The sequence below is a fragment of the Clupea harengus genome, chromosome 14 (assembly GCF_900700415.2).
Source record: "Clupea harengus chromosome 14, Ch_v2.0.2, whole genome shotgun sequence".
NCBI lineage: Eukaryota > Metazoa > Chordata > Actinopteri > Clupeiformes > Clupeidae > Clupea > Clupea harengus.
In genome coordinates this window covers 7,392,225-7,414,836 of record NC_045165.1, presented here as the reverse complement: position 1 = coordinate 7,414,836, position 22,612 = coordinate 7,392,225, and the positions used below count along the sequence as shown (strand labels likewise).

Sequence of the window (22,612 nt, the reverse complement as noted above, 5' to 3'; positions counted from 1 at the left end):
ACTTTATTAATATTAATTAGGAGCCATGCGAAGCCCGCCAGGTAATTTGATAACTTGGCGAAATAATTTTGCTAATTTCACAACATGAGCAGGATTATTTATCCCTGCCTATCCTCACTGCAGGGTTGCTGATGTGCCAAAGCCCATTCGTGGTGCTCATTGCCCTAAGAAATTAGGACACAATAACTTACACCTTAGAACTAGCTTGGATTATTAAGACTTTTACTGGACATTAAAACATACTTATTAACCTGACTGGTTGCACAGAAATATAACTGTGGTCTCTAGTTTCTAGACCCAATGCGAATCCCCAGATTGAGTTCTGTTCTATTCTGTTGAAGCCTATTTGCTGGATGAGTAATTCTTGGCATGGCGGAAGGGCGCAAGCCTCTCCTCCCTCTGCCTCTTTGACCTGGGCTAGCCGTGACCCACCCTCCCCGGGTGCAGAGGGAACCTGTGGAGGGACTGAAACCCAACCTGGCCTGGCCCAGACCAGACCCAGGCTACCCGCCGGCTCATCAGCGCCAGGCTTTTATCACTTCCCGTCCCCCTGTTCCTCCTCACGCTTTCCCACCCCCAGCCCAGCGTTCTCCCCTCCTTTATCTGTTTGTTCTTTACTCACTCACTCTAACCCCTTCGTCTCTCTATCCTGCGTTTCTTTCTGTCTTTCTGTCTATTTTCATATTTTATCTTCTCGTGTCCTGGACTCGTGCAGACTGCATGTATCACTTAGCCTCTCTCCCCAACTGACCATTCTCTCTTTCTGTCTTTCTCTCCTTAACTCACCCGCCTCTCTCTTTCTGTCTTTCTCTCTTTAACTTACCCGCCTCTCTCTTTCTGTCTTTCTCTCTTTAACTTACCCGCCTCTCTCTTTCTGTCTTTCTCTCCCAAACTCACCATTCTCTGTCTTCCTCTCCTTCTCTCCCTTACTCACTGTTAGGTGAAAAATTCACTCAAGTTACCTCAGGACTTCGAAGTTGTAGATAAGTACATTTATTCAGCATCAATTGTCGGGCTCACTCACAGTGTTTTTCTAAATCAATTCTATCACTGACCATTCTCTCTTTCTCTGCATATCTCCTGGCATATCTTAGAACACACAGGATTGCCCAACATGCCTCAGGTCTGTGAGTGGAGTAGCGTTTAGATTAGTGGTCGCCGGGCAACCCTTGATTGGCATGGCCTTCATCCGTGATGGATTGCGTCGGTTCCTCGAGCTTCCTCTCCCCTCCAGAGTGTGCTAATGTTTTGGTGGAGCGCGCTCATTAAGCCGGCGTCAGCCCAGAGTGTTTGGTTGTGGGCCTATCTTCCGCGCGAGGAGGGAAGTGCGCGTGATTGGTGGTGCCGCGACCGCCTCTGCCATGCTGGATCATTTAGGTTAGGCAAGCTTTTAACCCGGCGTACCAGTTGCTATGCACTTCTGCCATCTTTATGATCCTGCTCATTAAAATTAACTATCTGGCTGTAAAAAATAGATTTTCTTTTAATGCTGCCTTCTGGATTCTCTTACGCGGTGGATCGTGGGTGAAAAGAAGCTTTGCCCTGGCTTTTTTTCCCCCTCTGGAGTCTTGACTTCTTGGCCTTCTTGCTCTTCTGGAGGGGACCCTCTGGACTGAAGTCACACCATTAAGGGACTCTCTGATTTCTTTTTTTTTTCTTTTTTTTCGTGTACAAAGATATAATGAATTTAAGTGTGAGTACAAAGTATGTGAGCACTGAAGGTTGACTCAGAAAATCCCATGAAAGTTTTAATGACTGAAAACATGCCTTTTATGTTGATAATGTTGACACCGTTTCTATTCCGTTCATGACTCATTATTTCGCTAATATGAGATTACCTCAGTTGAAACACTTTTATGTGATCAGTGCAGTAATTTTGACCCCTTGACACTGTCCTGTAGCGGGGGAATACCTTTATTTTTAACGAGGCAAATTTAAGAGACTCTTTAAACCATTCGGCCTGCCCCTTTAAAAACCCCAGCCAATCAAACCCGAAGCCTTTTGATCAACCCAGTCCCCCCTCTCCCCAGCCTCCCCCAGGCCCTTTTCTCTTTTTAACACCATCATTATTGGGGCTCACCCATCCTCTTGTCCTGTCACCCTGTTTTCTGGGGGGACCTGAACTGCAGGGGCCACTCCCCGCGGGCCCCTAGAGGGCCACGGCCTCCTGCGCCCTCTCCACCCCTCGGCCCCTGAAACATCACGCCGCTCTCTATAAAATAACACATCCAACGGAGGGAGGGCGCCAGCTCCCCCCCCCCCCCCTCCTCCACCCGCTGCCTACCCCATCCCACCTCACCCCCACCCCCATCACTCATTTGCCTCAGCCCCACTGCCCGGCTTGCCCATTCCGCCCTCGTGCCTTTTATTGGGCGCGCTCGGTCAGGTGGAGACCGGGGGTAGGTGTGTGTGCGGTGGGGGTATTTATCTAGCCCTGGAGCGCTCCTCTCCTCCGGCTCTCAGAAGCTCCGGGGCCGCCTGGCCTCTCCTTCACCCTCACCTGGGCGACCGCAGGACCCGCGGCCGGCCTGTAAAAGCAGGGCTGCTGGGAGCCGTGGCAACAGTGCAGATGAACTCACAGCTGTCATCGCCCGGGTGTATATCTGCGGCGCTGCTGACGGGACGCTGAGAGAGGCTCTGCAGGTTATGGAGCCCCATGGCTTTCTCTGTCTCTCTCTCTCTCTCTCTCGTTCTATCTGTCTTTGTCTCTCTCTTTCTCTTTCCCCCTTTTCTCTTTCTTCTCCCACCCCGTCTGCCGTTTCCTGCGTCTGCTGACTTTACGACAGGACACCACACTTCCAAGGTCTGAGGGCAGAAGCCAATCAAAGCGGACGTCTTGAGCGCGTCCCTCTCCTGGGCACCCACAGGCTGTCTGGGCGCTGAGACTCAGGCTTCCTTATCTGTCAGTAGGAGCCCACGTAGGGGCTGATCACAGGGTGTAGACCAGTAAACTTCAGTTTGCCTTCCTGTGTGTGTGTGTGTGTGTGTGTGTGTGTGTGTGTGTGTATACCTCTGAGAGCTCAGGGACTCAAAGTAGTCATCTTGTCTCTCAAGGCTACCAGGTTCCACTCATCCTCTCATCTTCTCTCTCTTTCTATCTGTCTCTTTCCCTCCGTCTCTCTCTCTCTCTCTTTCTCTTTCGCTCGCTCTTTCCCCCCTGCTTGCTCTCTCTTTTTTCCTGAGGCAGGACCATTTTATGATGGGGTAGGCAAGGGCCACAAGGAAATGAGTTGACCCCGGGGTCAGGAGGCGAGTCAGAGGGGCAGGAGAGCGGCACGGCCCTGCCGCCGCTCCACCGAAGACTAGCACAGAGAGAGAGGGAGAGGGAGAGAGAGAGAGGGAGAAAGAGTGCAGAGAATGAGAGAAAGGAACAGTGGAGGGATGAACAACTATGGAGAAGAAAGCGAGAATGTGTGTATGAGAATGTGTGTGTATGAGAGCAAGAGAGAGACTGGACATGAGGTAGACATGTCCCGGTAGCCTCCTTGCATCCCTTGACCCTGCAGTCATGTGCCTTCAATTACGCTGGATTTAAATTTGTTTACAAGCCTTACTGCTCTTAAATCTTCCGGGTCTGTGCCCCCCTGGCTACCACTGCCCCTCCACCCACCCACCAACACACACACACACACACACACACACACACACACACACACACACACACACACACACACACACACACACACACACACACACACACACACACACACATTTCTGCTTTCCCCATACCATAATACCCAATGTCTCTTCTCCCTGCTCTTCTTCTCTGCCTTCCTTGAAATTGATACCTGACCTCCATTCATGTTATTACCCCTGCCAAGGAGGTCATGTTTTTGGTTTCGGTTTGTTTGTCTGTCTGTCTGTCTGTCTGTTTGTCAGCAGGATTACGCAAAACTTACTTTGCCGATTTTCATGAAACTTGGTGGAGGAGTGTGGCATGGGCCAAGGAAGACCCCTTAACATGTTGGAGTGGATCAGAATGACGGGGCGGATCCACTAATTATTTCTCGCTTTCGTTGACATTGCGAGATGGGGCATATTGGCCTTGGCAGAGGCCTGCACTCTCCGAGGGCCCTTCAAGTTTTAACTAGGTTTCAGGCGCAGGTTCAATGATATATGTGTATCTACTATATTGGATTCTTTGGGAGACACCCTGGGTGGATAGTCGGGTGATATAAAAGGTTGGCTCACCCCATTGGCCCTCCACCTCCCCTCAGCTGAAACCATGGGCCCTTTATGGCCCCATCAGGCACCCGCGTGGACGACTAACTGCTGACCTCCTGACCCGGCAGTCAAAGCCATATGAGGGAGAATCTTTCCTCCTGCTCTCCACTAACCTCCCAACTCCCCCCCCCCCCCCCCCCCCCACACACACACACACACACACACACATACACATACACTCGCAAACACACACACACCCACACCCTCATCTCTCCCAGTCCCTCTCACTTTCCCTGTCATGTACTTTTGTTCACGTTCATTTTCAAGAAATGTTTTTGATCTGTTCCTGCTGTCAAGAAAGACAGCATTTTTAGGTGATTGTTGCCTTCATTGAATTTGTTCAAATTCAATTTTCCTTGAGATCCTTCATAGAGTGGTAAACCACATTACAAGAGCAAGAAATGTCTTACAGTCTAATAATAATAATAATGTTGCTGTGTTAAGAGCTATGAAAGAGATGAAATATGATCAATTCCCTTTCGATAGAAAACTGAACATAGCTCACTAAAATGAATCTAACCAATTCATGTCTGTGGCATCAAGTATCATCTGTACTTCTTGACACCTCCTGTCCATCTTTTTGTTTCTCTTCCATTTAATATCTCTGAAAGACATAGACACTAAATCAGTCCCCATTTGCCAAAAACTCGCTTTTCTAAAAAACAACTGCATTAGCTGTGTGTTAAAAGCCTCACATGCACCCCCCCCCCCCCCCACACACACACACACACACACACACTCCCCCCTCCCACACACACACACACACACACATTCATTACCCTCCTTCACCACCGCGTTAAAACATTTACACACGCAGAGACAAAGACTCACAAACACGCAGTCATGCACAAACACCAATTACCAATATTTACACACGCACATACACACATGTATTTTCACACACATGAACACACACACACAATCCATACTCACATTCTCCACTTAAAAACATTTACACAGCGCTTGGTTACCTTTATTGGGGAGTTACTGGGCTGTTTTTTCTGCAATAACAACAAAAAAAGGGCTCTCAACCTGTTCAATCATATTAAAGGTTTACACGTAGCTGAAGAGCTGTAACCGCCAGGTTACTGGCCTGTTCACCGGCGCCGCACACACTCGGCCCTGCGCGGGGACAGGCGCGTGGCACTCGCCGGCTAATTGGAGAAGGAGAGGGTTAAGTAAATGTTTGACTTCTTCCGTGACCAAGGGGGACTTGTGACGGGAGCTTCCTGAAGAACACAAGCGTCACAAGAAATAGAGAAGAGTGGAAGAGAGAGGGTACCTGAGAGGTGTGGTGTGGTGTGGTGTGGTGTGGTGTGGTGTGGTGTGGTGTGGTGTGGTGTCTGCTCTACCGAGGCCCTCTCATGGGCTCGAGTCTTCAGAGAGAGTTCAGTCTCTGCGCTGTGAGAGAGTTCAGTTTTGCACATTGTCCTTCAGGGATACGCCACTCAGGAAGTTTGCAATTGTAAATAATAAATAAACTGATAAAGACCACCAGATATCACCAGATATCACCAGGTAATTGGGATTGGGTCATAATGCATTAAAACATGTTTTTAACTCATTGACATTAACAGTACCTTTTTTTAAATAGCTTCACACACAATAATGCAATAATGCTAAAAAAAATATTTTTCATGAAGTCATGTTTTTTTTTCTTCTAACCCTGTCTTATCAGGTTTCAGCTCCAGACAGGAACAAGCGATCCCAACAGCTACCGGAGCCTGGGCCACTGCTTCAGGACCATCTTTGGCAGCGAAGGGTGAGTTCCACACCCCGCACGCCTCCACACCGACTCCAGCAGAGCCAGCAACACTCGTGGAAAAAACAGGCTCTCCTCAGCAGTTCACACACCTCACCCAGGCACCCACATGCATATTTGACACCCAGTTGTTGTGGTGTACATTTTATAGGAGGCTTTTCCGTTAAGGTATTGTATACAGTGTCCTCTATAGATTCAGTCTTATGGATATTTTCCAATACGTTAAGTACCACTGTCATTTGTTTAAGGTGTACACCCCGTTGAAGTGTGTGTGTGTGTGTGTGTGTGTTTGTGTGTGTGTGTGTGTGGGTGGGTGTATTCAGTAAGTAATTCATAATTATTCAGTTACCTGGTACTACAGGTCAGATCTGCTCTGCTGAATGTCACCTGGTAACTGACGCACCCTGTGGAAAGTTGTTTGGAAAGAAAAGGGACTTCTCTGAAAGAGGACACCTCTTCATTTCCATCCATGTTGTCTTATCTCTGCACTGCTTAGTCAACGGCTGTTTAATGTGAAACATGACGCCAAACGTTTTTAATGAGCCGTTCACTGGTACATCATTTTCTGTGATCATCTGAACAGTGTGTACAGGAATGTGCAGAATGTGGGGCGCTTGTATACTAACATATCCACAGTCAACTAATCAAAAGGTTTAATGACATGAGTCAAAAGCCCCTCCATCAGGCTTCACGGCACATCCAAGTTAGACAGTCAATAGCTGGCCATGATTTGCTTTGCTGAGCACGTTGACATTTTTAGGTATTTGTCCTGATCGTGTTGTTGTTGTTGTTGTGTTTGTTTTGTTCTGATCGTGCAGTTCTCCTTCTCTGCAGGTAGATCGTGCCCTCAGATCTTTCTCACACACACACGCAGCCTCAATTAGACATGTCGATTTTCACACGTTCCCTGCCAACATCCGCATCCATACACCCCTAGACACACCCTCTCTCTTAGTGTTTGTTGTTTGTGTCCGTTTTATAAAATGTCCGCCTCCCTTTCTTTCTGTTGTGGTCACACGAGCCGGGGCCGTAACATCACCTTTATAATGAAACTTTCTCAGATAACTGTCTATTTCTGTCTCCTCTCCGACCCTCGTCCATGGTTTCCCATCCTCCAAAATGTTGTTTCTTATAATAGCTAGATTTGTATGAATGCTTAAACTGTTATAATCAAGTAATGACATTGAATTGGGCTTGATTGATAGCCCTTGGTCAGTTCTGAAATTCTTTCACTGTAGGAACCCATAATTTGTGTGTGACTTGCATACAGTTACATACCCTTCCACACACACACTCAAAGATTCACACACCACAAACACCAGATCTTCTTTCCTTTCACCCAATTATCACTTGTTCAGGGGTGTGATGGCTGCCCAGTCGCCTGTGGTGGATTAACCACCAGCCTGAAGCACTTACACCTTACACAAATTCCACAGGCTGGGCGCACTTATTATTAAAAATAAACTTTTCCCTGGTAGTAGTCTCTCTCTCTCTCTCTCTCTCTCTCTCTCTCCCCCCCCCTTCTCTCTCTCTCTCTCCCTCTCTCCCCCTCTCTCTCTCTCCCTCTCTCCCCCTCCCCACCCTTCTTTCTCCCCCTCTTTCTCTCTCTCCCTCTCTCTCTCTCCCCCTCTTTCTCTCTTGCCTCCATCCCTCCTTGGTTTGCTTGGCTCTTTTGAACGGAAATGTGAGCCTCAAAGCTTCAACAAAGCAATTAGTGTAAAAATGGAAAATGACTACTGTGGCAAATGTTAGCAAAACTCTTAGGTTTTGAAGGATAATATATACATTTTTTTAAACTTGGCTGTTTGACACCTGGCTGTTTGTCTCTGACTATGTTTTATGACCGTATACCAGTGAAGTACTCTAAAACCAAACTGTCCTCTTTTTAAAGGAGACATTTTTATATATGAAACATTGTTACTGAACACACCAGATTTTCACAATGACACACATTTTAATGCATAACAAAACACACTATATATATATATATATATTACCAATTACAGACCAAAGACTAAAGGCTATATTTTACTTGAAAATGAAAATGTGTGATACGAAAATGAAGATGTTTTTCTCATGTCCCCTTGGGTTTGTAGCTCTTACCTCTGTCTGTTTTCTGAAGACAGTGTCAAGGTTGACGGCCTTTGGAGGTTAGCAGTATTTGTAGAAGCAGCATGCTGGCATGTTTACAAGGACTGGTCAAGGTCACTCAGGACAGGTGCATTTCTAACAGCCAGCAGAAAAAAAATAAGTCAGAAGAGAAACAATCTTTCCATTACGACAGCTAGAATGCATGCTAAAGGATCTCTATAGTCATGGCTACATAATTTTAATTAGAAACATGCACAGAACATGTCTCATTTCAGCCAGTTTTAATTGTTCAAACATCGTTAAAGACCACACAGGTGAACAAGCCTTGTAGGTCCCGCCAGGGAGGAGACTTGATTTTTTAGTTTGCCTGATTTGTTTAATTGGTGGGTTTCTTTCCTCTGTTCATGTCCTCTTGTGGGCTGTCAAAATTGTGGCCTGGGTAGAGAAATGGTTTTTATGAAAATCAAAAGCAAATGATGAGCACACACAGACACACAGAGAGAGACACACACACACACACACACACACACACACACACGTGCAGGCCCTCAGGAGCGCAAACACACACAGGTGGACCCGCCGAGAACCCAAACACAGGAGGCAGATTTGTTTAAGAGATCTAAGTGTCGCCTAAAACGCGCGTGTGTTTTACACTGTGTGCTTTACAAAGCAGTAGTCAAATGGGGACAGTCAAATGGGTCACTAGACAGACCTGTTGCAAAAATTTCAGCTTTAGTTTATCACCTGGCAACAGTCACCCCTGACCACACCCGGGACATTTGCGGCTTCCATTTTTGCATCTGGCCATGTGTTTGGACAAGGGGATGTGGTAGGGGGAAAGGGGGGTCCTTCCGTTTTGCTTTCAAAGAAACATATTTGCACAAACACACACACACCTCCCCCATATTCACACACGCATACACACACACACACACACACACACACAAATAAGAAACAACAATGCCTGAGTCGTCGGGGTCTGTGAGTGTGTGTGATCGTACCCATCTCTTGTATTGTCTCAAAGCCAGCACTAAGCCTTGCCATCACAGTAGCACATCATCTGTTGATGATATCAAGTTAATGTGTCATCCGATCACATTTGTCATACTAATTAGCCATGGGTCAGGAGCAGCGCTGGACCGCAGTGGATGCCTTTGTAAACGTGTATATCCACACCCTCAGCGCGCGTTATCGCCGCGATCGCACTCAAACAGAAACAATAATATTTACACCTTGAGCAAATCAGCCGAGAACATCTCAGTCGGCCAGCAGGACGTGTTTCCACAATACAGCACTGGGAGTTCACATCCACCGGTCACGCCACGCTGTCCTCGGCTCCTGCTCATACACACTACACACATACACACTACACATACATATTACACATACACACTACACATACACACTACACATACATATTACACATACACACATTCACACCCATACACAGTAAATAACACTACTCTCACACACACACACGCACACACACACACACAATTCTAGGTGTTAAGTTTGCCTATATTTTACAGTGCAGTCCCAAACAGTGTTGTGGTGGCGTGTCGATTCAGTCAACCCCACTTGCCCAGCCAGCCGCAGACCATTTCACCCACCTGTATGAATGGCCCATAACGAGACCTCACACAAGTACACCAGTTGTTGTTCTTCTGTCCCTTCGGAGACAGTTTACCTCACATACACCTCATGCTTACACTGAATGCAACTTCAGTGGTGGGATTGTACAGTACATTATACTTGACAGTATACTTGAGGACAATTATACATCATTAATAGAAGGTGGCGGGTGACCGGTATGTGTGTTTCTATGAATGCGGAGCAGTGAATAAGAGCAGTCATTAGAGGGATGTCCCTAACATTTCAATTAGAGTGATGAAGAGTGTGCTCAAAAGCCTGTCAGTCCTGTTTACTTTATAAATACAGTATAATTGTGATTCCTTGTGTTAAAATTCACACCGACTACATGACAATGGAACTTCAAGATAGATCCATCACAAGACTGAGCATGCAAATTCTAATTTATCTTCATTGTGGTCGTAACAATTCCAGTTAGTCAAATACACTCCAACAGCATTAAACCTGGATCACACAGACATCCCTCTGACCGTGTAAGATTATTTAAATGTTCATATGGAAGGACAATTAAGTAATAATTCATTTATAATAATAATAAATACTCAAGCTCCCTGCTGTGTCATGTAAGTGTCCACCACACCTCTATCATAGAAACTAAACAAAGACATGTTTCACAAAGAGATGATGTGCTTATCAAACATTCATTTACTTATCATTCATATTTAAAGAAGTATTCCCCAACTGTTTGTTACGTTATCTGTTCATACACCGTAATTCAGCCGTTTATTACTCCTGCCATTGAATTTCATTTAAGGGTCAAACAGGTTTAGCTGGCTTGAAGTGTTGCGGTAAAACCCTTTTGGTCCCACAAGAACCATCGTGGTTTCTGGCAAACGCCATGCAGAGATGAATGAATTCTTTCTCAACTCCAAATGTTTTTTTTTCCTCTATAGAAAGAGCATGGTTGGTATAAGAGTGTTTAAAAAAATCCAGTGTTTCCAGATCACACAGGTGCTCTAAAGAAAAAGGTGGAAAATCCAAACACTTGTGGTAAAGAAATCTATTTTGGGCCCTCGTACGTGCCATAATGAACCAGCTTGATGTTTTGTTGGTCTTGATTGATTGTTAATACCTCATGATCCCTCGAATGCTTCTCTTTTACAGCTTACCTGTAGTTTAGCATGCCCTCAGGATGTCCTGTGAGAGCAGCTGCTATTTTATGTTTGTGAATAATAACAAGCCAGTAACATATGAAATGTTGTTGAATGTAACACAGTCAAGTCTTCGTGATCTTCACATGAGGAGCTCAAGTTGTGTTTCTATACAATTTAACTTTCATTTTTTTTCACCCTAGAAAAACCCGGAAAACAATCTTATTTTAATAAAGCAACACCTGAAAGCCACAAAGCGTATCAGACCATCAGATCCGCGATACTTGCGCATCCAATCTAACCAAGCATTGGATATAATAAAAAAAAAAATGACTATGACATATGTGTGACTGAGAAAGAGCTTTTGTGTGAGATGTGTTTATGTGTTCAGCTCGGGAGCGAACAGTCTGAACAGTGTGCAGGCGCTCCATTTATTTTGTCAATAATCCATCAGTTTCTGTGTGAAAGCGCTGAGGGTTGGCTTCTGCCTCTCCTGCGCCTGCTGCTGCTGCGACTGCTGCGCCTGCTGCGGTGTTCAGACCAGTCCAACCTGTTTCTGGCCTCACACTGGCTTCTGGAGACAAAATGCACTGTCGCATTGTTTCACAAGAATGAGTTATTCTTTGTAACTACTGAATACAAACCATCTCTCTCTCTCTGTGTGTCTGTCTGTCTGTCTGTCTGTCTCTCTCCATCCATGTGTGACTGTGTACGTGTGTTGGTCTGTGTGTGTGCGTGCGTGCAGGCATGCACGGTAGCTTCTGCCTAATTTTTTTTTTAATCTATTATCTCTTTGACTTTACATCATTATCTATCTGAAATCTAACCTCTCAAACAGAAACCCGAATCAACAATGGAAATAAAAACGGGAATTTGAGCCGTCCGAGCGGGATTGCACATTTGCACACACACACATGCCAACGTTCAGTGTTTGTTGTAATGCACTTGATTTGACCTGCTTGTTCTCTCTCTCTCTCTCTCTCTCTCTCTCTCTCTCTGTGCTTGTTTTGGCAGTGTGTATGGATTTTATAAAGGAATCTTGCCACCCATCCTGGCAGAGACGCCCAAGAGGGCAGTTAAGGTAAGCAAGGAAAAGCCGTGTGAATCTGTTAGTTACAGCCACATCAACCATCCTGACACATTTTATTGTCACTGTTGGCCCCACTAAGCAAGAGTTATTAATAGTATGAAATGAAATCACATACTTCACCACCATTATAGACATTATAGACATTGTCATTAACACATTTGGGTTAAGTATCAACCTTAATCCCAGCTGAAGTCCTTCACCAATCCTTTGGAGAGTACACTGTTTACAACAGATAGGATCATAGACAAGTCTCAGCATCAAACAATAACATCAAACACATAATCCATAGATCATCAAATACAGTACAAATTATCAAATACAGTACACATTTTCTAAGGCAAATAGCGATTCAGTTCAACTGGCCAAGTGAAATTGTCCAAACTTGTGAACTTCACCGTATGACAGATGTTGGCTCTGTGCAGTCTGCTCAGCAGATCTGTATCTGTATCTTTGTGTGCAACAGAGCTCATCATTTACACTGAAGTTAGTAGATTTCTTCAATTTAATAACATTTTATTTATATAGCGCCAAAACAATAAAATAGTCTCAAGGCACTTTACAGCGATTAGGGGTAGACCCTAGGCTGGAGGACAAAGCTCGTGCCTGAATAAAATAACCCTTTCTGGCTTGGAAAAATTGGAACGTGCATGTTCTACTTTGTCAACCATTCCTGAGTAAATAAACGTTTAAAAAAAAGAAAAGACTGGATACATGTCAGAGGTTTGAAAGGTCCACTCAGGCCCACAGACCACCACTGCAGGGACTGTCCTGAAGACCGACACCATTAACAACTCCGTCATGAGGATTTAACAACAAAACAGGCAACAGTCTCCCACATTTATTCAGCAACAACATCAACATGTCTGCAACATGGCGTCGCATTTAAGGACCTGTTTTCTCCCCTAATCTTTACTTGCAAGGAGACATCAGTGGGTGGGGGTTAGGAGGGGAGAGTTTTGTTAATTCAACTCATTCGTTTTATTTTTTGATTTGTCTTGTCTTTCACAGTTCCTTACCTTTGAGCAGTATAAGAAAGCCCTGAGCCTTACCTCTATGTCTCCTGGACTGGTGAATATCTCTCTCTCATACGCACACATACACACACATACACACATACACACACACACAATGTGCAAACACCATATTCTCACGCCTATAGTTATTGTATACATACATGCATCCATATGGTATGTAAACACAAGCTTGATTGTTTGAATACGGATGCACTGAATCCATGTTTACCCAGTTATAGTTCAATGAACTACGCTTGTTCAGTTCACTATGTTTCTGTCTGAGTCCTCTTAATCCCACGATGTACGTAGAAATTATGTTCACATTCTCAAAACAGTGTACAGAGTCAGTCAATGAGACAAAAGGTGATGACAAGCTCAGTAGACTGGTCCTGATGGTTAGGCAACAGGTTTGGTAACATATACTGTATACGCAGACTGACACAATGGCCAACAGGAGCTATTACTCCAACGCAGTGAGGTAGAGTAGCCATTACACATGCATAAGAGAGTGTGTGTGTGTGTGTGTGTGTGTGTGTGTGTGTGTGTGTGTGTGTGTGTGTGTGTGTGTGTGTGTGTGTGTGTGAAAGGGAGAGAGAGAGAGAGTTTTCATGTAGGATAAAGTACTCTGTTTGTGTTGCATGGTTGCCCTTTACCTCATTGTCAAGGTGATTGATGAGATCTTATACAATACTGCGTGTGTGTGCGAGCATCCGTGCATGTGTGTGTGTGTGTTTGATAGAGAGTGGAAGTCTGAGTGTATGTGTGTGTGGGAGAATAATGTTCTATTCCTGACTAATGGTGAACACACAGATGCCATCCCTGTCCTGCTCTGCTGCTTGAGAAGGACAAATAGGCTGTTCACCTGTCCATCATTCTCCAGTGTCTGCACACAGTCAGCCCTCGAGGCTCAGAGCTGTGTGTGTTTAAGGCTCAGTGGTCATGTAGAGTGCTCACGCACGCTCGTGTGTGTGTGTGTGTGTGTGTGCTTGTGCTTGTGTGTGTGTGTGATTGTGTGTGTCTGTGTGTTGCGTTTTTAAAAGAGCCTCTCAAGGAGCGTGGTCCACTGGATTAGTGTGTGTGTGTGTGTGTGTGTGTGTGTGTGTGTGCCTGTGTGTGTCTGTGTGTTGCGTTTAAAAGAGCCTCTCAAGGAGCGTGGTCCACTGGATTAGTGTGTGTGTGTGTGTGTGTGTGTGTGTGTGTGTGTGTGTGTGTGTGTGTGTGTGTGTGTGTGTGGTGGGAGAAAGACAAGGAGGGATAGTGCTGTACAGTGAGTGGAAGACAATAAAGTGAAAGAGCTGTTTAAGAATGTGGTCAGAGTTTTCTTTCTGCAATATGTTCAGTTAAGTCCAGATCTTACTATACATTCTTTAATCATTGATATGTATTAGAAAGCTAATGAGTCTCTCTCTCTCTCTCTCTCTCCCTCTTTCTCTCTCTGCCTGTGTGTGTGTGTGTGTGTGTGTGTGTGTGTGTGTGTGTGTGTGTGTGTAGGCTCTGTCAGTGGCAGGCCTGGGGTCAGGCTTGACTGAAGCCGTTGTAGTGAACCCATTTGAGGTGGTGAAAGTGAGGCTGCAGGCTAACAGAGACGGCTTCAAAGAGGTGAGAAACACACAGCAGGCACTAATCCCCCCTGCAGATCATCGCATCACAGCTCTCTTTGAGGGGGGTTCCCCTGTTGTTCCAACTTATGTAAACTCAACGGCTGCCTTAAACCCACGTGCCAATTTAGGCCCAACTGGACCAAACGCACGGAGTGACACGTCCTTTCAGTATGGCCTCAATCATCGCTCTGTTTAACTCCCTCTTATTTGCCCTAATCTCTCTTTCTCCCTCTCTCCCTCTCTCCCTCTCTCTTTCTCTCTGACCCTGTCATACATCCAGCAACCGTCCACGTTTGCGCAGGCTCGCCTAATCATCAGAGCGGACGGCTTCGGGCTCCGGGGCCTCAACAAGGGCCTCACGGCCACACTGGGTCGCCACGGCGTCTTCAACATGATCTACTTCGGCTTCTACTTCAACGTCAAAGACGCCATCCCCGCCAGCCAGGTCACTAGGCCTCTCCTACTGTCTACCGTTTTCTACTTTGTGTACTCTTGTGTACTTTGAATTATTTGCAGATTCATTAAGAGCTTTCCTTTATGTTGAGAGCCCAACGTGCGAAGGTATGGCTAGTCTGCCAATCCCTGGGATGCTGCCCAGTGTCATAAATTCTTCTCCGGTAACACTAACTGGGCTTTCATCCAACTCTTCATTCGAATTTGACAATTCAAATAGAAAATCCTGGACTGGAAACGCTTGGAATTTGCATAAAATCTTCTGGTATAATGCAACAAAGGTTGATTTGTGGGCGAATAAATCCGTTTCTTTCACATTTGTTGCAACTTTTATCAGCTGTTGCCCTGACAACCTTACATTTTGATCCCACAGCTGTTCACAACTCCTCCCTTGATTAATTCGCAGAACACTGCGAATGGAAGCACGCACATGCGACTCGCATTGTCTTAAAGACGAATTTTCATGAATGTACATAAAATATCGCGAAGGAATTGGATGGACAACCAGCTTCTGTTCACACATCAAGTCACTGAGCAAACAGGGCTTCTGTATAGTTGTTTGTTTAGTCCACAGAGACGTAGACGCCTTCTCCACAGATGAAGTCACTGAAGCCATCTCCGTGCTGGTGCCCAGTAACATGGCCAGGACACTAATCCTGTCTTAATGATCTGTCTGTTTGCACACCTAGTCCCTGCCCAGTCCTGTTTGCTGCGCCTGTTTAGGTAACCTTAGTCCTTAATCTGTGTGTATATACGGTTGTTTTGTCTGGACCAGCCTGGAGTTGGGCATGTGGAAGAGTATTTTTAGAGCAAGGGTGGAGTAGCAGGTTGTAGCTTTGTCATCACAGCAGTTTATCGTATCAAAAGTTATGAGACGGACATTCTGGCTGCAACGGATTGCCGTGATACTGACGTCACGTGACCTGAAGACACAGTAGGGATTCTTACCTCTTACGAGCTTTGGCATTATAGTGGCCCAGACCTCACAGTGACTTTGGCATTATACTGGCCCAGACCTCACAGCGACTTTGATCAACGCTGGCCCTCTTCAATGTGTAGTAGCACAGAAGAGGAGGTCAGTTAACCTGTGGGGGCACAGATGGAGTTCTCTTTGATATGTCGGCCCATTTAAATGACCATAGAAGAAGAAGTAGGCATAAGATGTGCTTGTGTGCTGACTATGTACCCATAGCGATGGCTAGTTACGTTTCATCAAGTTTCCCATCCAAGTAGGCAGTGAACACTGAAGTACTGTGCGAATGTTCTCTCTACTCTTATATTATGATATTAAGGTTAAAAGCCTCCAAAAAAAATCTAAAATGCTTTTCATAACACTCAATATGTTTTCTTTCAAATTGGTCAGTTTAGCACAGTGGTTTGTCGCTCTGGCCAGCTGGCAGGTTCCAGTCAAGAGCCCGTCGAACATGAGAGCCCATCTCATGCAGGCCACTAGACAGAGCGTTTGGTTTCACTCGGCAAGAATCAAAGGACATTCTACTCAAACTCCCATTAGCATTGACATAGTCCCGAGTTCGAAAAAAAGAAGAGAGAGTGAAGGTAGAGAGGAGGGCTCCAACGCGAGAGAGAGAGATGAGATTGAGGAAAGGAGCAAGAGAGAGATGAGATTGAGGAAAGGAGCCTGTAAGATCAAACTCACTAATGCCACTTCTGTTTGCCTCTATAATACCCTCAGAGGGTTGGGTTACACATCCGGGAAGGGTACTCTCCCAAACAAAGCTTAATTTTGTTTAATGGAAACATTACCATGTGCTCGGCTCCACATGTATAAACTGCAGCATTAGATTAGCTCAAATGAACTAATTGGAAGCAGACAGCGGTATTATTTGGTGGGGGGTGGGGGTGGTAGGGTTGCCTTATTCTTTACAGTTGAAAGCGAGTTAAAACTCGTCCGTGTCTCTCTCTCTCTCTCTCTCTCTCTCTCTCTCTCTCTCTTCTCTGGCCCTACTCTGGAGATGAGCACTAAGCACCAGGTGGCCAGGTCTGTGTTCTGAACATCCGTCACTGCAGTTACAAGATATTTAGTGTTTAGGGGGAAGTGAGTCACGACCTGCTTTTTTGATTATTGTATCATGTCTTTTTTTTGTTTTTTTTACTTCTTTGGGATGGGGGGGTGGGGGCTTGTTGGGGTGGTTGAGGAGGTATTGGGATGGGGGGGGGGTGGGAGCTTGTTGGGGTGATTGAGGAGGTATTCCCTCAGGATTTAGACTCTGATTAGGCACTCCTGTTTTCCAGAGTAATCGCCGTTGCGCATTCAGATAGCTTGATCCAGTTAGATTGATGATTCATTTCTTCCACAGGTCTTTGCTGGCCATATACTCAGCCGTTGAAATTAAGCAGCCAATACGTTAGCAGTGAACAGGGAGCATTATGGCTCCATATATTTCTACAGGGAGGGAGAGGGGGAGAGAGAAGGAGATTAATTAGCTGTTATTTTAAAGGAGGGAGGGTGTTGGGTAAAGATTTCATAATTTGATGTATGGTTAACAACAAGTCGGAAAGAGCTGATTGGTGTGTGTCGGAGTTGACGCGGTGGCATGTTCCGCTTGCTCGCATTTGCTCACACACACACACACACACACACACACACATACTCCCTCACACACACACACACACACGAGTCCTGCAAAGCGTAGAATTAGCTGTTGATTTAGTCCACCGCGCCGGGTGTCCAGAGCTTTGAGAAAGGCCCGGCCCTGCTCAGGTCCTGTCATTTGTAAAAATATCCTGGCCAATTAGCTGTCAGAGCTGTGCCGAGCTGTGGCTTCCCTGGCTACAGTAATACCCCTGCGCCGAGTCTCTGCCCAATTACCCAAATTGTCCCCATATGCCTCCCCAGCCACTCCCGTGCCCCCTGCTGGACATGTGATCCGGACGCGGCCAATCAGAGGAGCCGCCGCACAGTCAGGAAGCTCTGATCCTGCTCCCCTGCCACCATTAAATGATTAGAGCTTTCATGCCAGCTTTGCAATCATATGCACAGCCTACTGCCCTCCCTCTCTCTCTCTCTCTCCCTCTTTCTCTCTCTCTCTCTCCCTCCCTCTCTCTCACACTCATGCCCTCACACATGTTGTCTCTTCCCTGGCTTTTTCCCTCTCTTTTCCCTCTTCGGCCTGTCGACTCTATCTCTCTCACTTTCTCTATGCCTTTCTTTGTTTCCTCTCTCTTTTATACACCCACATACACAGAGGGTTTCTTCCCTGTCTGTAGTTATTCACTCTTATTTGCCTGTTCAAAGAGTTTGAATGGCCATAACCAGATTATAAGGTAATATTGTCCATGATAAGTCCATCATCTGCAGGCCTAAACACTAATTTGAAATCCATTCTCATGCATTCATTCTTATTCATTTCTGTCCTCATCCATGTAACATCCAGCCATTGACCTACTCTACTGCCTTCTCTTCCAGGACCCCAGGTTGGAGTTCCTGAGGAAGTTTGCCATCGGCCTGGCGTCTGGCACGATCTCGTCCTGTGTCAACATTCCCTTTGATGTGGCCAAGAGTCGCATCCAGGGCCCACAGCCCGTGCCTGGAGAGATCAAGTACCGCAGCTGCTTCCAGAGTATGGCCCTGGTGTACCGCGAGGAGGGGTGAGAGTGTGCTGCGTGGCCATTTCATCACACACACACACACACACACACACGCACACACACAAACACACACACACACACACACACACACACACACACACACACAAACACACTGACCCTTAGGTCCAGGTTTTTCGTCCTTGCTTTTGGTCACCGTCCATGAAGCACAGGGCTTGTGTTTTCTGTGAGGAGTAGGCCTCTCCCGTGTTTACTGTACACCACTGTACAGAACTCCTGGAGACAAACCAGAGTCAACAGAGGCAGGTGTGGGCTAGTTAAGAAGGGAATCTGCAGGCCCTGTGTCCCACTATGGACCCCAGTCAGTCAGTCAGTCCGTCAGTCCGTCAGTCCGTCCACAGTCTGTCCCTTCAAGTTGGGACCCGCAAACCGTTTCTTATTAGGCCACTATGGCGCCTTAAGGGGGCTGCCTTCTTGAGTGGTATTTATGTTCCCCCTCTTTTTAAAACTTTCTTTTTTTCATTGGGGGCTGGGCTGGGCTGGGGTGGGGTGGAGTGAAGTGGGGGCAGGGCTGGGCTGGATGGTGGTGGGTGATTGCTGAAAGGTGCTGCCCCCTCTGCCCCATCCTGTCCAGCACTGGCTAACGCGAGCCAGTCGCCGCTAATTAGAGGCCCCTGTGGGAGAGGTCGTTAAGCGGGCCCTAACGAGGCGCGCGGCGCTCGGCGGGTCAGGCTCATCAGACAGCGGGGCAGGAGGAAGCAGAGCGGGGCCCTTATTAACCACAGCGGCCAGCTCTCTCTCTCTCGGCCCGCCGGAGCCAGCCACTGCCACCGCCACCGCCACCGCCACTGCCACAGCTCCCGCCCCCACTCAAGATCCCTCCCGTCAGCTGCTACACATTACAGCAGGTACACTCACAGAGGAACAACACAGGACTAATGTGACTACCTGAGAGGGGGAGCTGGGGAGGGGAGGGGGGGCGTAGGCATGGGACGGGGTACTAAAAGGGTTATTCAGACACAGATATGTGTGTGTACATATGGGGAGGACAGAAGTAAGGGGAGCAAACGGTTCAGTGAAACTGAGTATCCTGAGGAAGCCCTCGGTACTGGCCAAAGGAAGAGGGTGCCACAGAGGGTCTCACTTTAGAAGACTTCTGGGATATTCAACTGAATAGGGACATTTCACTTCAATAGGTGAATTTTAAGCTTGATTTAGGTGGCAGATAGGGACATTTCACTTCAATAGGTGAATTTTAAGCTTGATTTAGGTGGCAGATAGGGACATTTCACTTGAATAGGTGAATCTTAAGCTTGATTTAGGTGGCAGATAGGGACATTTCACTTGAATAGGTGAATCTTAAGCTTGATTTAGGTGGCAGATAGGGACATTTCACTTGAATAGGTGAATCTTAAGCTTGATTTATTAATAATAATAATAATAATTCATTTTATTTGTAAAGCACTCTTCATTCAGAAGAATCTCAGAGTGCCAACATAGTAGAAACTAACTATAATAATAAAATAAAATAAGTGGCAGACTCATCAAATGGTCATTGAACATTCCAGTCATGTCTCCACTGCTGAGCTGCTCAGCAGCTCTACAAATACTTAGACGGGCAGAAATAAGCTAAATTCTCTATAACGTAAGATTTTTTTCATCCCGCATTATTGCTGTGATGCTTATTAAATGCACTAAATCAAAAAAGATGGAACTGAATGGGTTTAGGGGGATGGCACACATAACACCTGAGTCACCTGAGGCACCTTATGCATATAGGAGTCTTCCAGGTGTGGATGAGAGCACTCTGAGGTAAGATTTGAAAAGTCTCAATATTGTGAATCTGCATCACATTGCTTCCTTTTTCTATTGTCTAGTTACCTGGCGCTGTATAAAGGACTGGTGCCCAAGATCATGAGGCTTGGACCAGGTAGGATGGCCACTGGGTTTCTTTTTTGGGGGGGGGTGTAAAGGGAAACCTGTGGAGGAAATCCACTTTTAGAGGCGGGCCATTATGATACATGCTGCTTAATTAGTGATACTTGTCACCAAAGGAATTTCAGATGCATGACTTGGGTAATGTGAAAGTATTGTTCTCAAAGGGAGTCGCTTAAATAAATACGCTTCATGGGACACCAAAGATAACAGAGTGACGCTCCTCCCCCTGACTTCCAATGGTCTCTGTCTCCAGGAGGTGCAGTCATGCTCCTGGTCTATGAATATGTCTCCGGCTGGCTGCAGAAAAACTGGTGAACGCTGGACCTCCATACCATGGTCCATCAGGGCTCCGTGGGTCTCATCATCATCATCCCAGGACCTGAATGTGGTGTAACCCCCTCATCGGAGACGACACGGAGGCTGAAGGCATCTTGACCTCTAGACCTCATGTCGGATCGTCTTGTGGGTACTCTTAAGGACCTCCTTGTAGTTAAAGAAAGATTTTGTTCTTCTACGTCCAACTTCTACGTCTTAAATGGACATCAAAACCAAAAGATTCATCACAAGGACAATGAATGCAGTATTTTGCAACCAGAAATGTGTACATTATTTTTTTAAGTGCAACATTTTTTTCCTGCAAATGTATTTGTCTGCCCTTCTTTAGTATTGTGTAGTACAGTCAAAATGTTTCGATAATGATTACCCAGTATTATTATACCAGTGTAAGCAACGTGACCTTATGGATGGCTTTATTGAACAACAGCAGTGCATCCCTCTACTTCTCAGGTGGTAAACTAAACAATTAAAAAAATAAATTAATTGGTTAACAAAAAGCTGAACAGACTCCTTCTCTAAACAGCTTTTTAAGAAGAGAGACTGACTGACTCAGTTGCCCTGCAATCCATTGGTATTCTTTACGAAGCGCCTTTTTTCACCTGTCACTGTCTGTTTACTGACATCTTAAACATCCAATTCAAATGTAATCGGCCATTTGTTTAAAGCTTCCATTGATAGACCGGCTGGACTGGACTCACCCATGGATAAGGCATGACCGCTGCCTAATTCTCCTACTAAAATGAAACCTTTAACTCTCGATTTTGTAAACCTGTTTTTCAGAGACAACTCACTCGCTGACTTAATTGGAGATTTTGTCCACTGAAGACTAAATTTAATCCAGATCTCGACTTAATGCATGTCTGGGAATGCAGCCCAGGCTTTTTTAAGTTTACTGAGGTTTTCCAATCTGTGTCATAAATTTGTCTACCAGTTTTGGGTTTGACTTATAAATCCAATCAAGGGATTGTGTGTCGTTAAGTAATTTCTTTCATTCAGTATTTAATGATATTTTTATGGCTCGAATTTCCTCTTTTTGAAGGGGCTAACAGAAAGGATAAGGAAAGAAACATGGACTTGGAAGAATTGAAGATATGTTTTGTCTGGGGCAGAAAACGTTTTTGGTCTGTCTGTATTTCTGTGCAGTTTGCAGCAAAAGCCTTCTGTTTATAAAACAAACAGTTGATGAAGGGGTTGTTTTGAGCGAGAGAACTGAAAATGTCCACCAAAATGTTGAACATAGCAGTACTTTCACTGGTGGATTTGAGTCTAGTTAATTATCCACTTGTAGGTGATTTAAAAAATGCTTAAGTCTTAAGTTGATCTGCTTGAGGATTAAAAAGATGAATACTGTGTGCCAAACAATTTAACTGCCATGGGCATTGTTGACTCATTTAAGAATTTAACAGTAAAGGCTACCTTGTTATAGGTGTGTGTGTGTGTGTGGATGACATTTCTGAATCATTGCACCAACACGGAAAGGTAAAAGGTTATTCAGTGGCAGTTCGCCATTTCTCTCTCTCTCTCTCTCTCTCTCTCTCTCTCTTTCTCTCTCTCTCTCGCTCTCTCTCTTTTGTTCTCAGGGCTAACGCTGTCAGCATACCTGTCAGCCATCGAGCCTGCATTAGCCTAGAGCCAGCTGCCAATCTCCCGGTTTCCACGGCAACAGTGGCAGGCCCACAGACAGTGCAGAAATCAAGCTAAAAAAACAAAACAGAGAAATGCAAATACGGCAGCCAGGAATGGAAAGTACCCCACACATTCTGTTTCTGTCTCTCCCTCCCTATTTCCTATAATTC

General features: G+C 45.7%; 1 protein-coding gene across 3 annotated transcripts in view; it reads left to right on the top strand.

The window, feature by feature from the left end:
• slc25a21 (solute carrier family 25 member 21) overlaps positions 1–22,237 on the top strand; it is an 85,202-nt gene extending 62,965 nt beyond the window's left edge. For all 3 annotated transcript variants that reach the window (XM_031580727.2, XM_012825003.3, XM_012825002.3), the window contains exons 4-11: positions 5,903–5,986; positions 11,833–11,899; positions 12,917–12,976; positions 14,413–14,520; positions 14,803–14,967; positions 18,403–18,584; positions 20,420–20,472; positions 20,734–22,237. In XM_031580727.2, coding sequence (XP_031436587.1) covers positions 5,903–5,986; positions 11,833–11,899; positions 12,917–12,976; positions 14,413–14,520; positions 14,803–14,967; positions 18,403–18,584; positions 20,420–20,472; positions 20,734–20,795 — 781 coding nt within the window. In that variant the 3' untranslated portion in view covers positions 20,796–22,237. The remainder of the gene's footprint in view (positions 1–5,902; positions 5,987–11,832; positions 11,900–12,916; positions 12,977–14,412; positions 14,521–14,802; positions 14,968–18,402; positions 18,585–20,419; positions 20,473–20,733) is intronic.
• Positions 22,238–22,612: the final 375 nt, after the last annotated feature.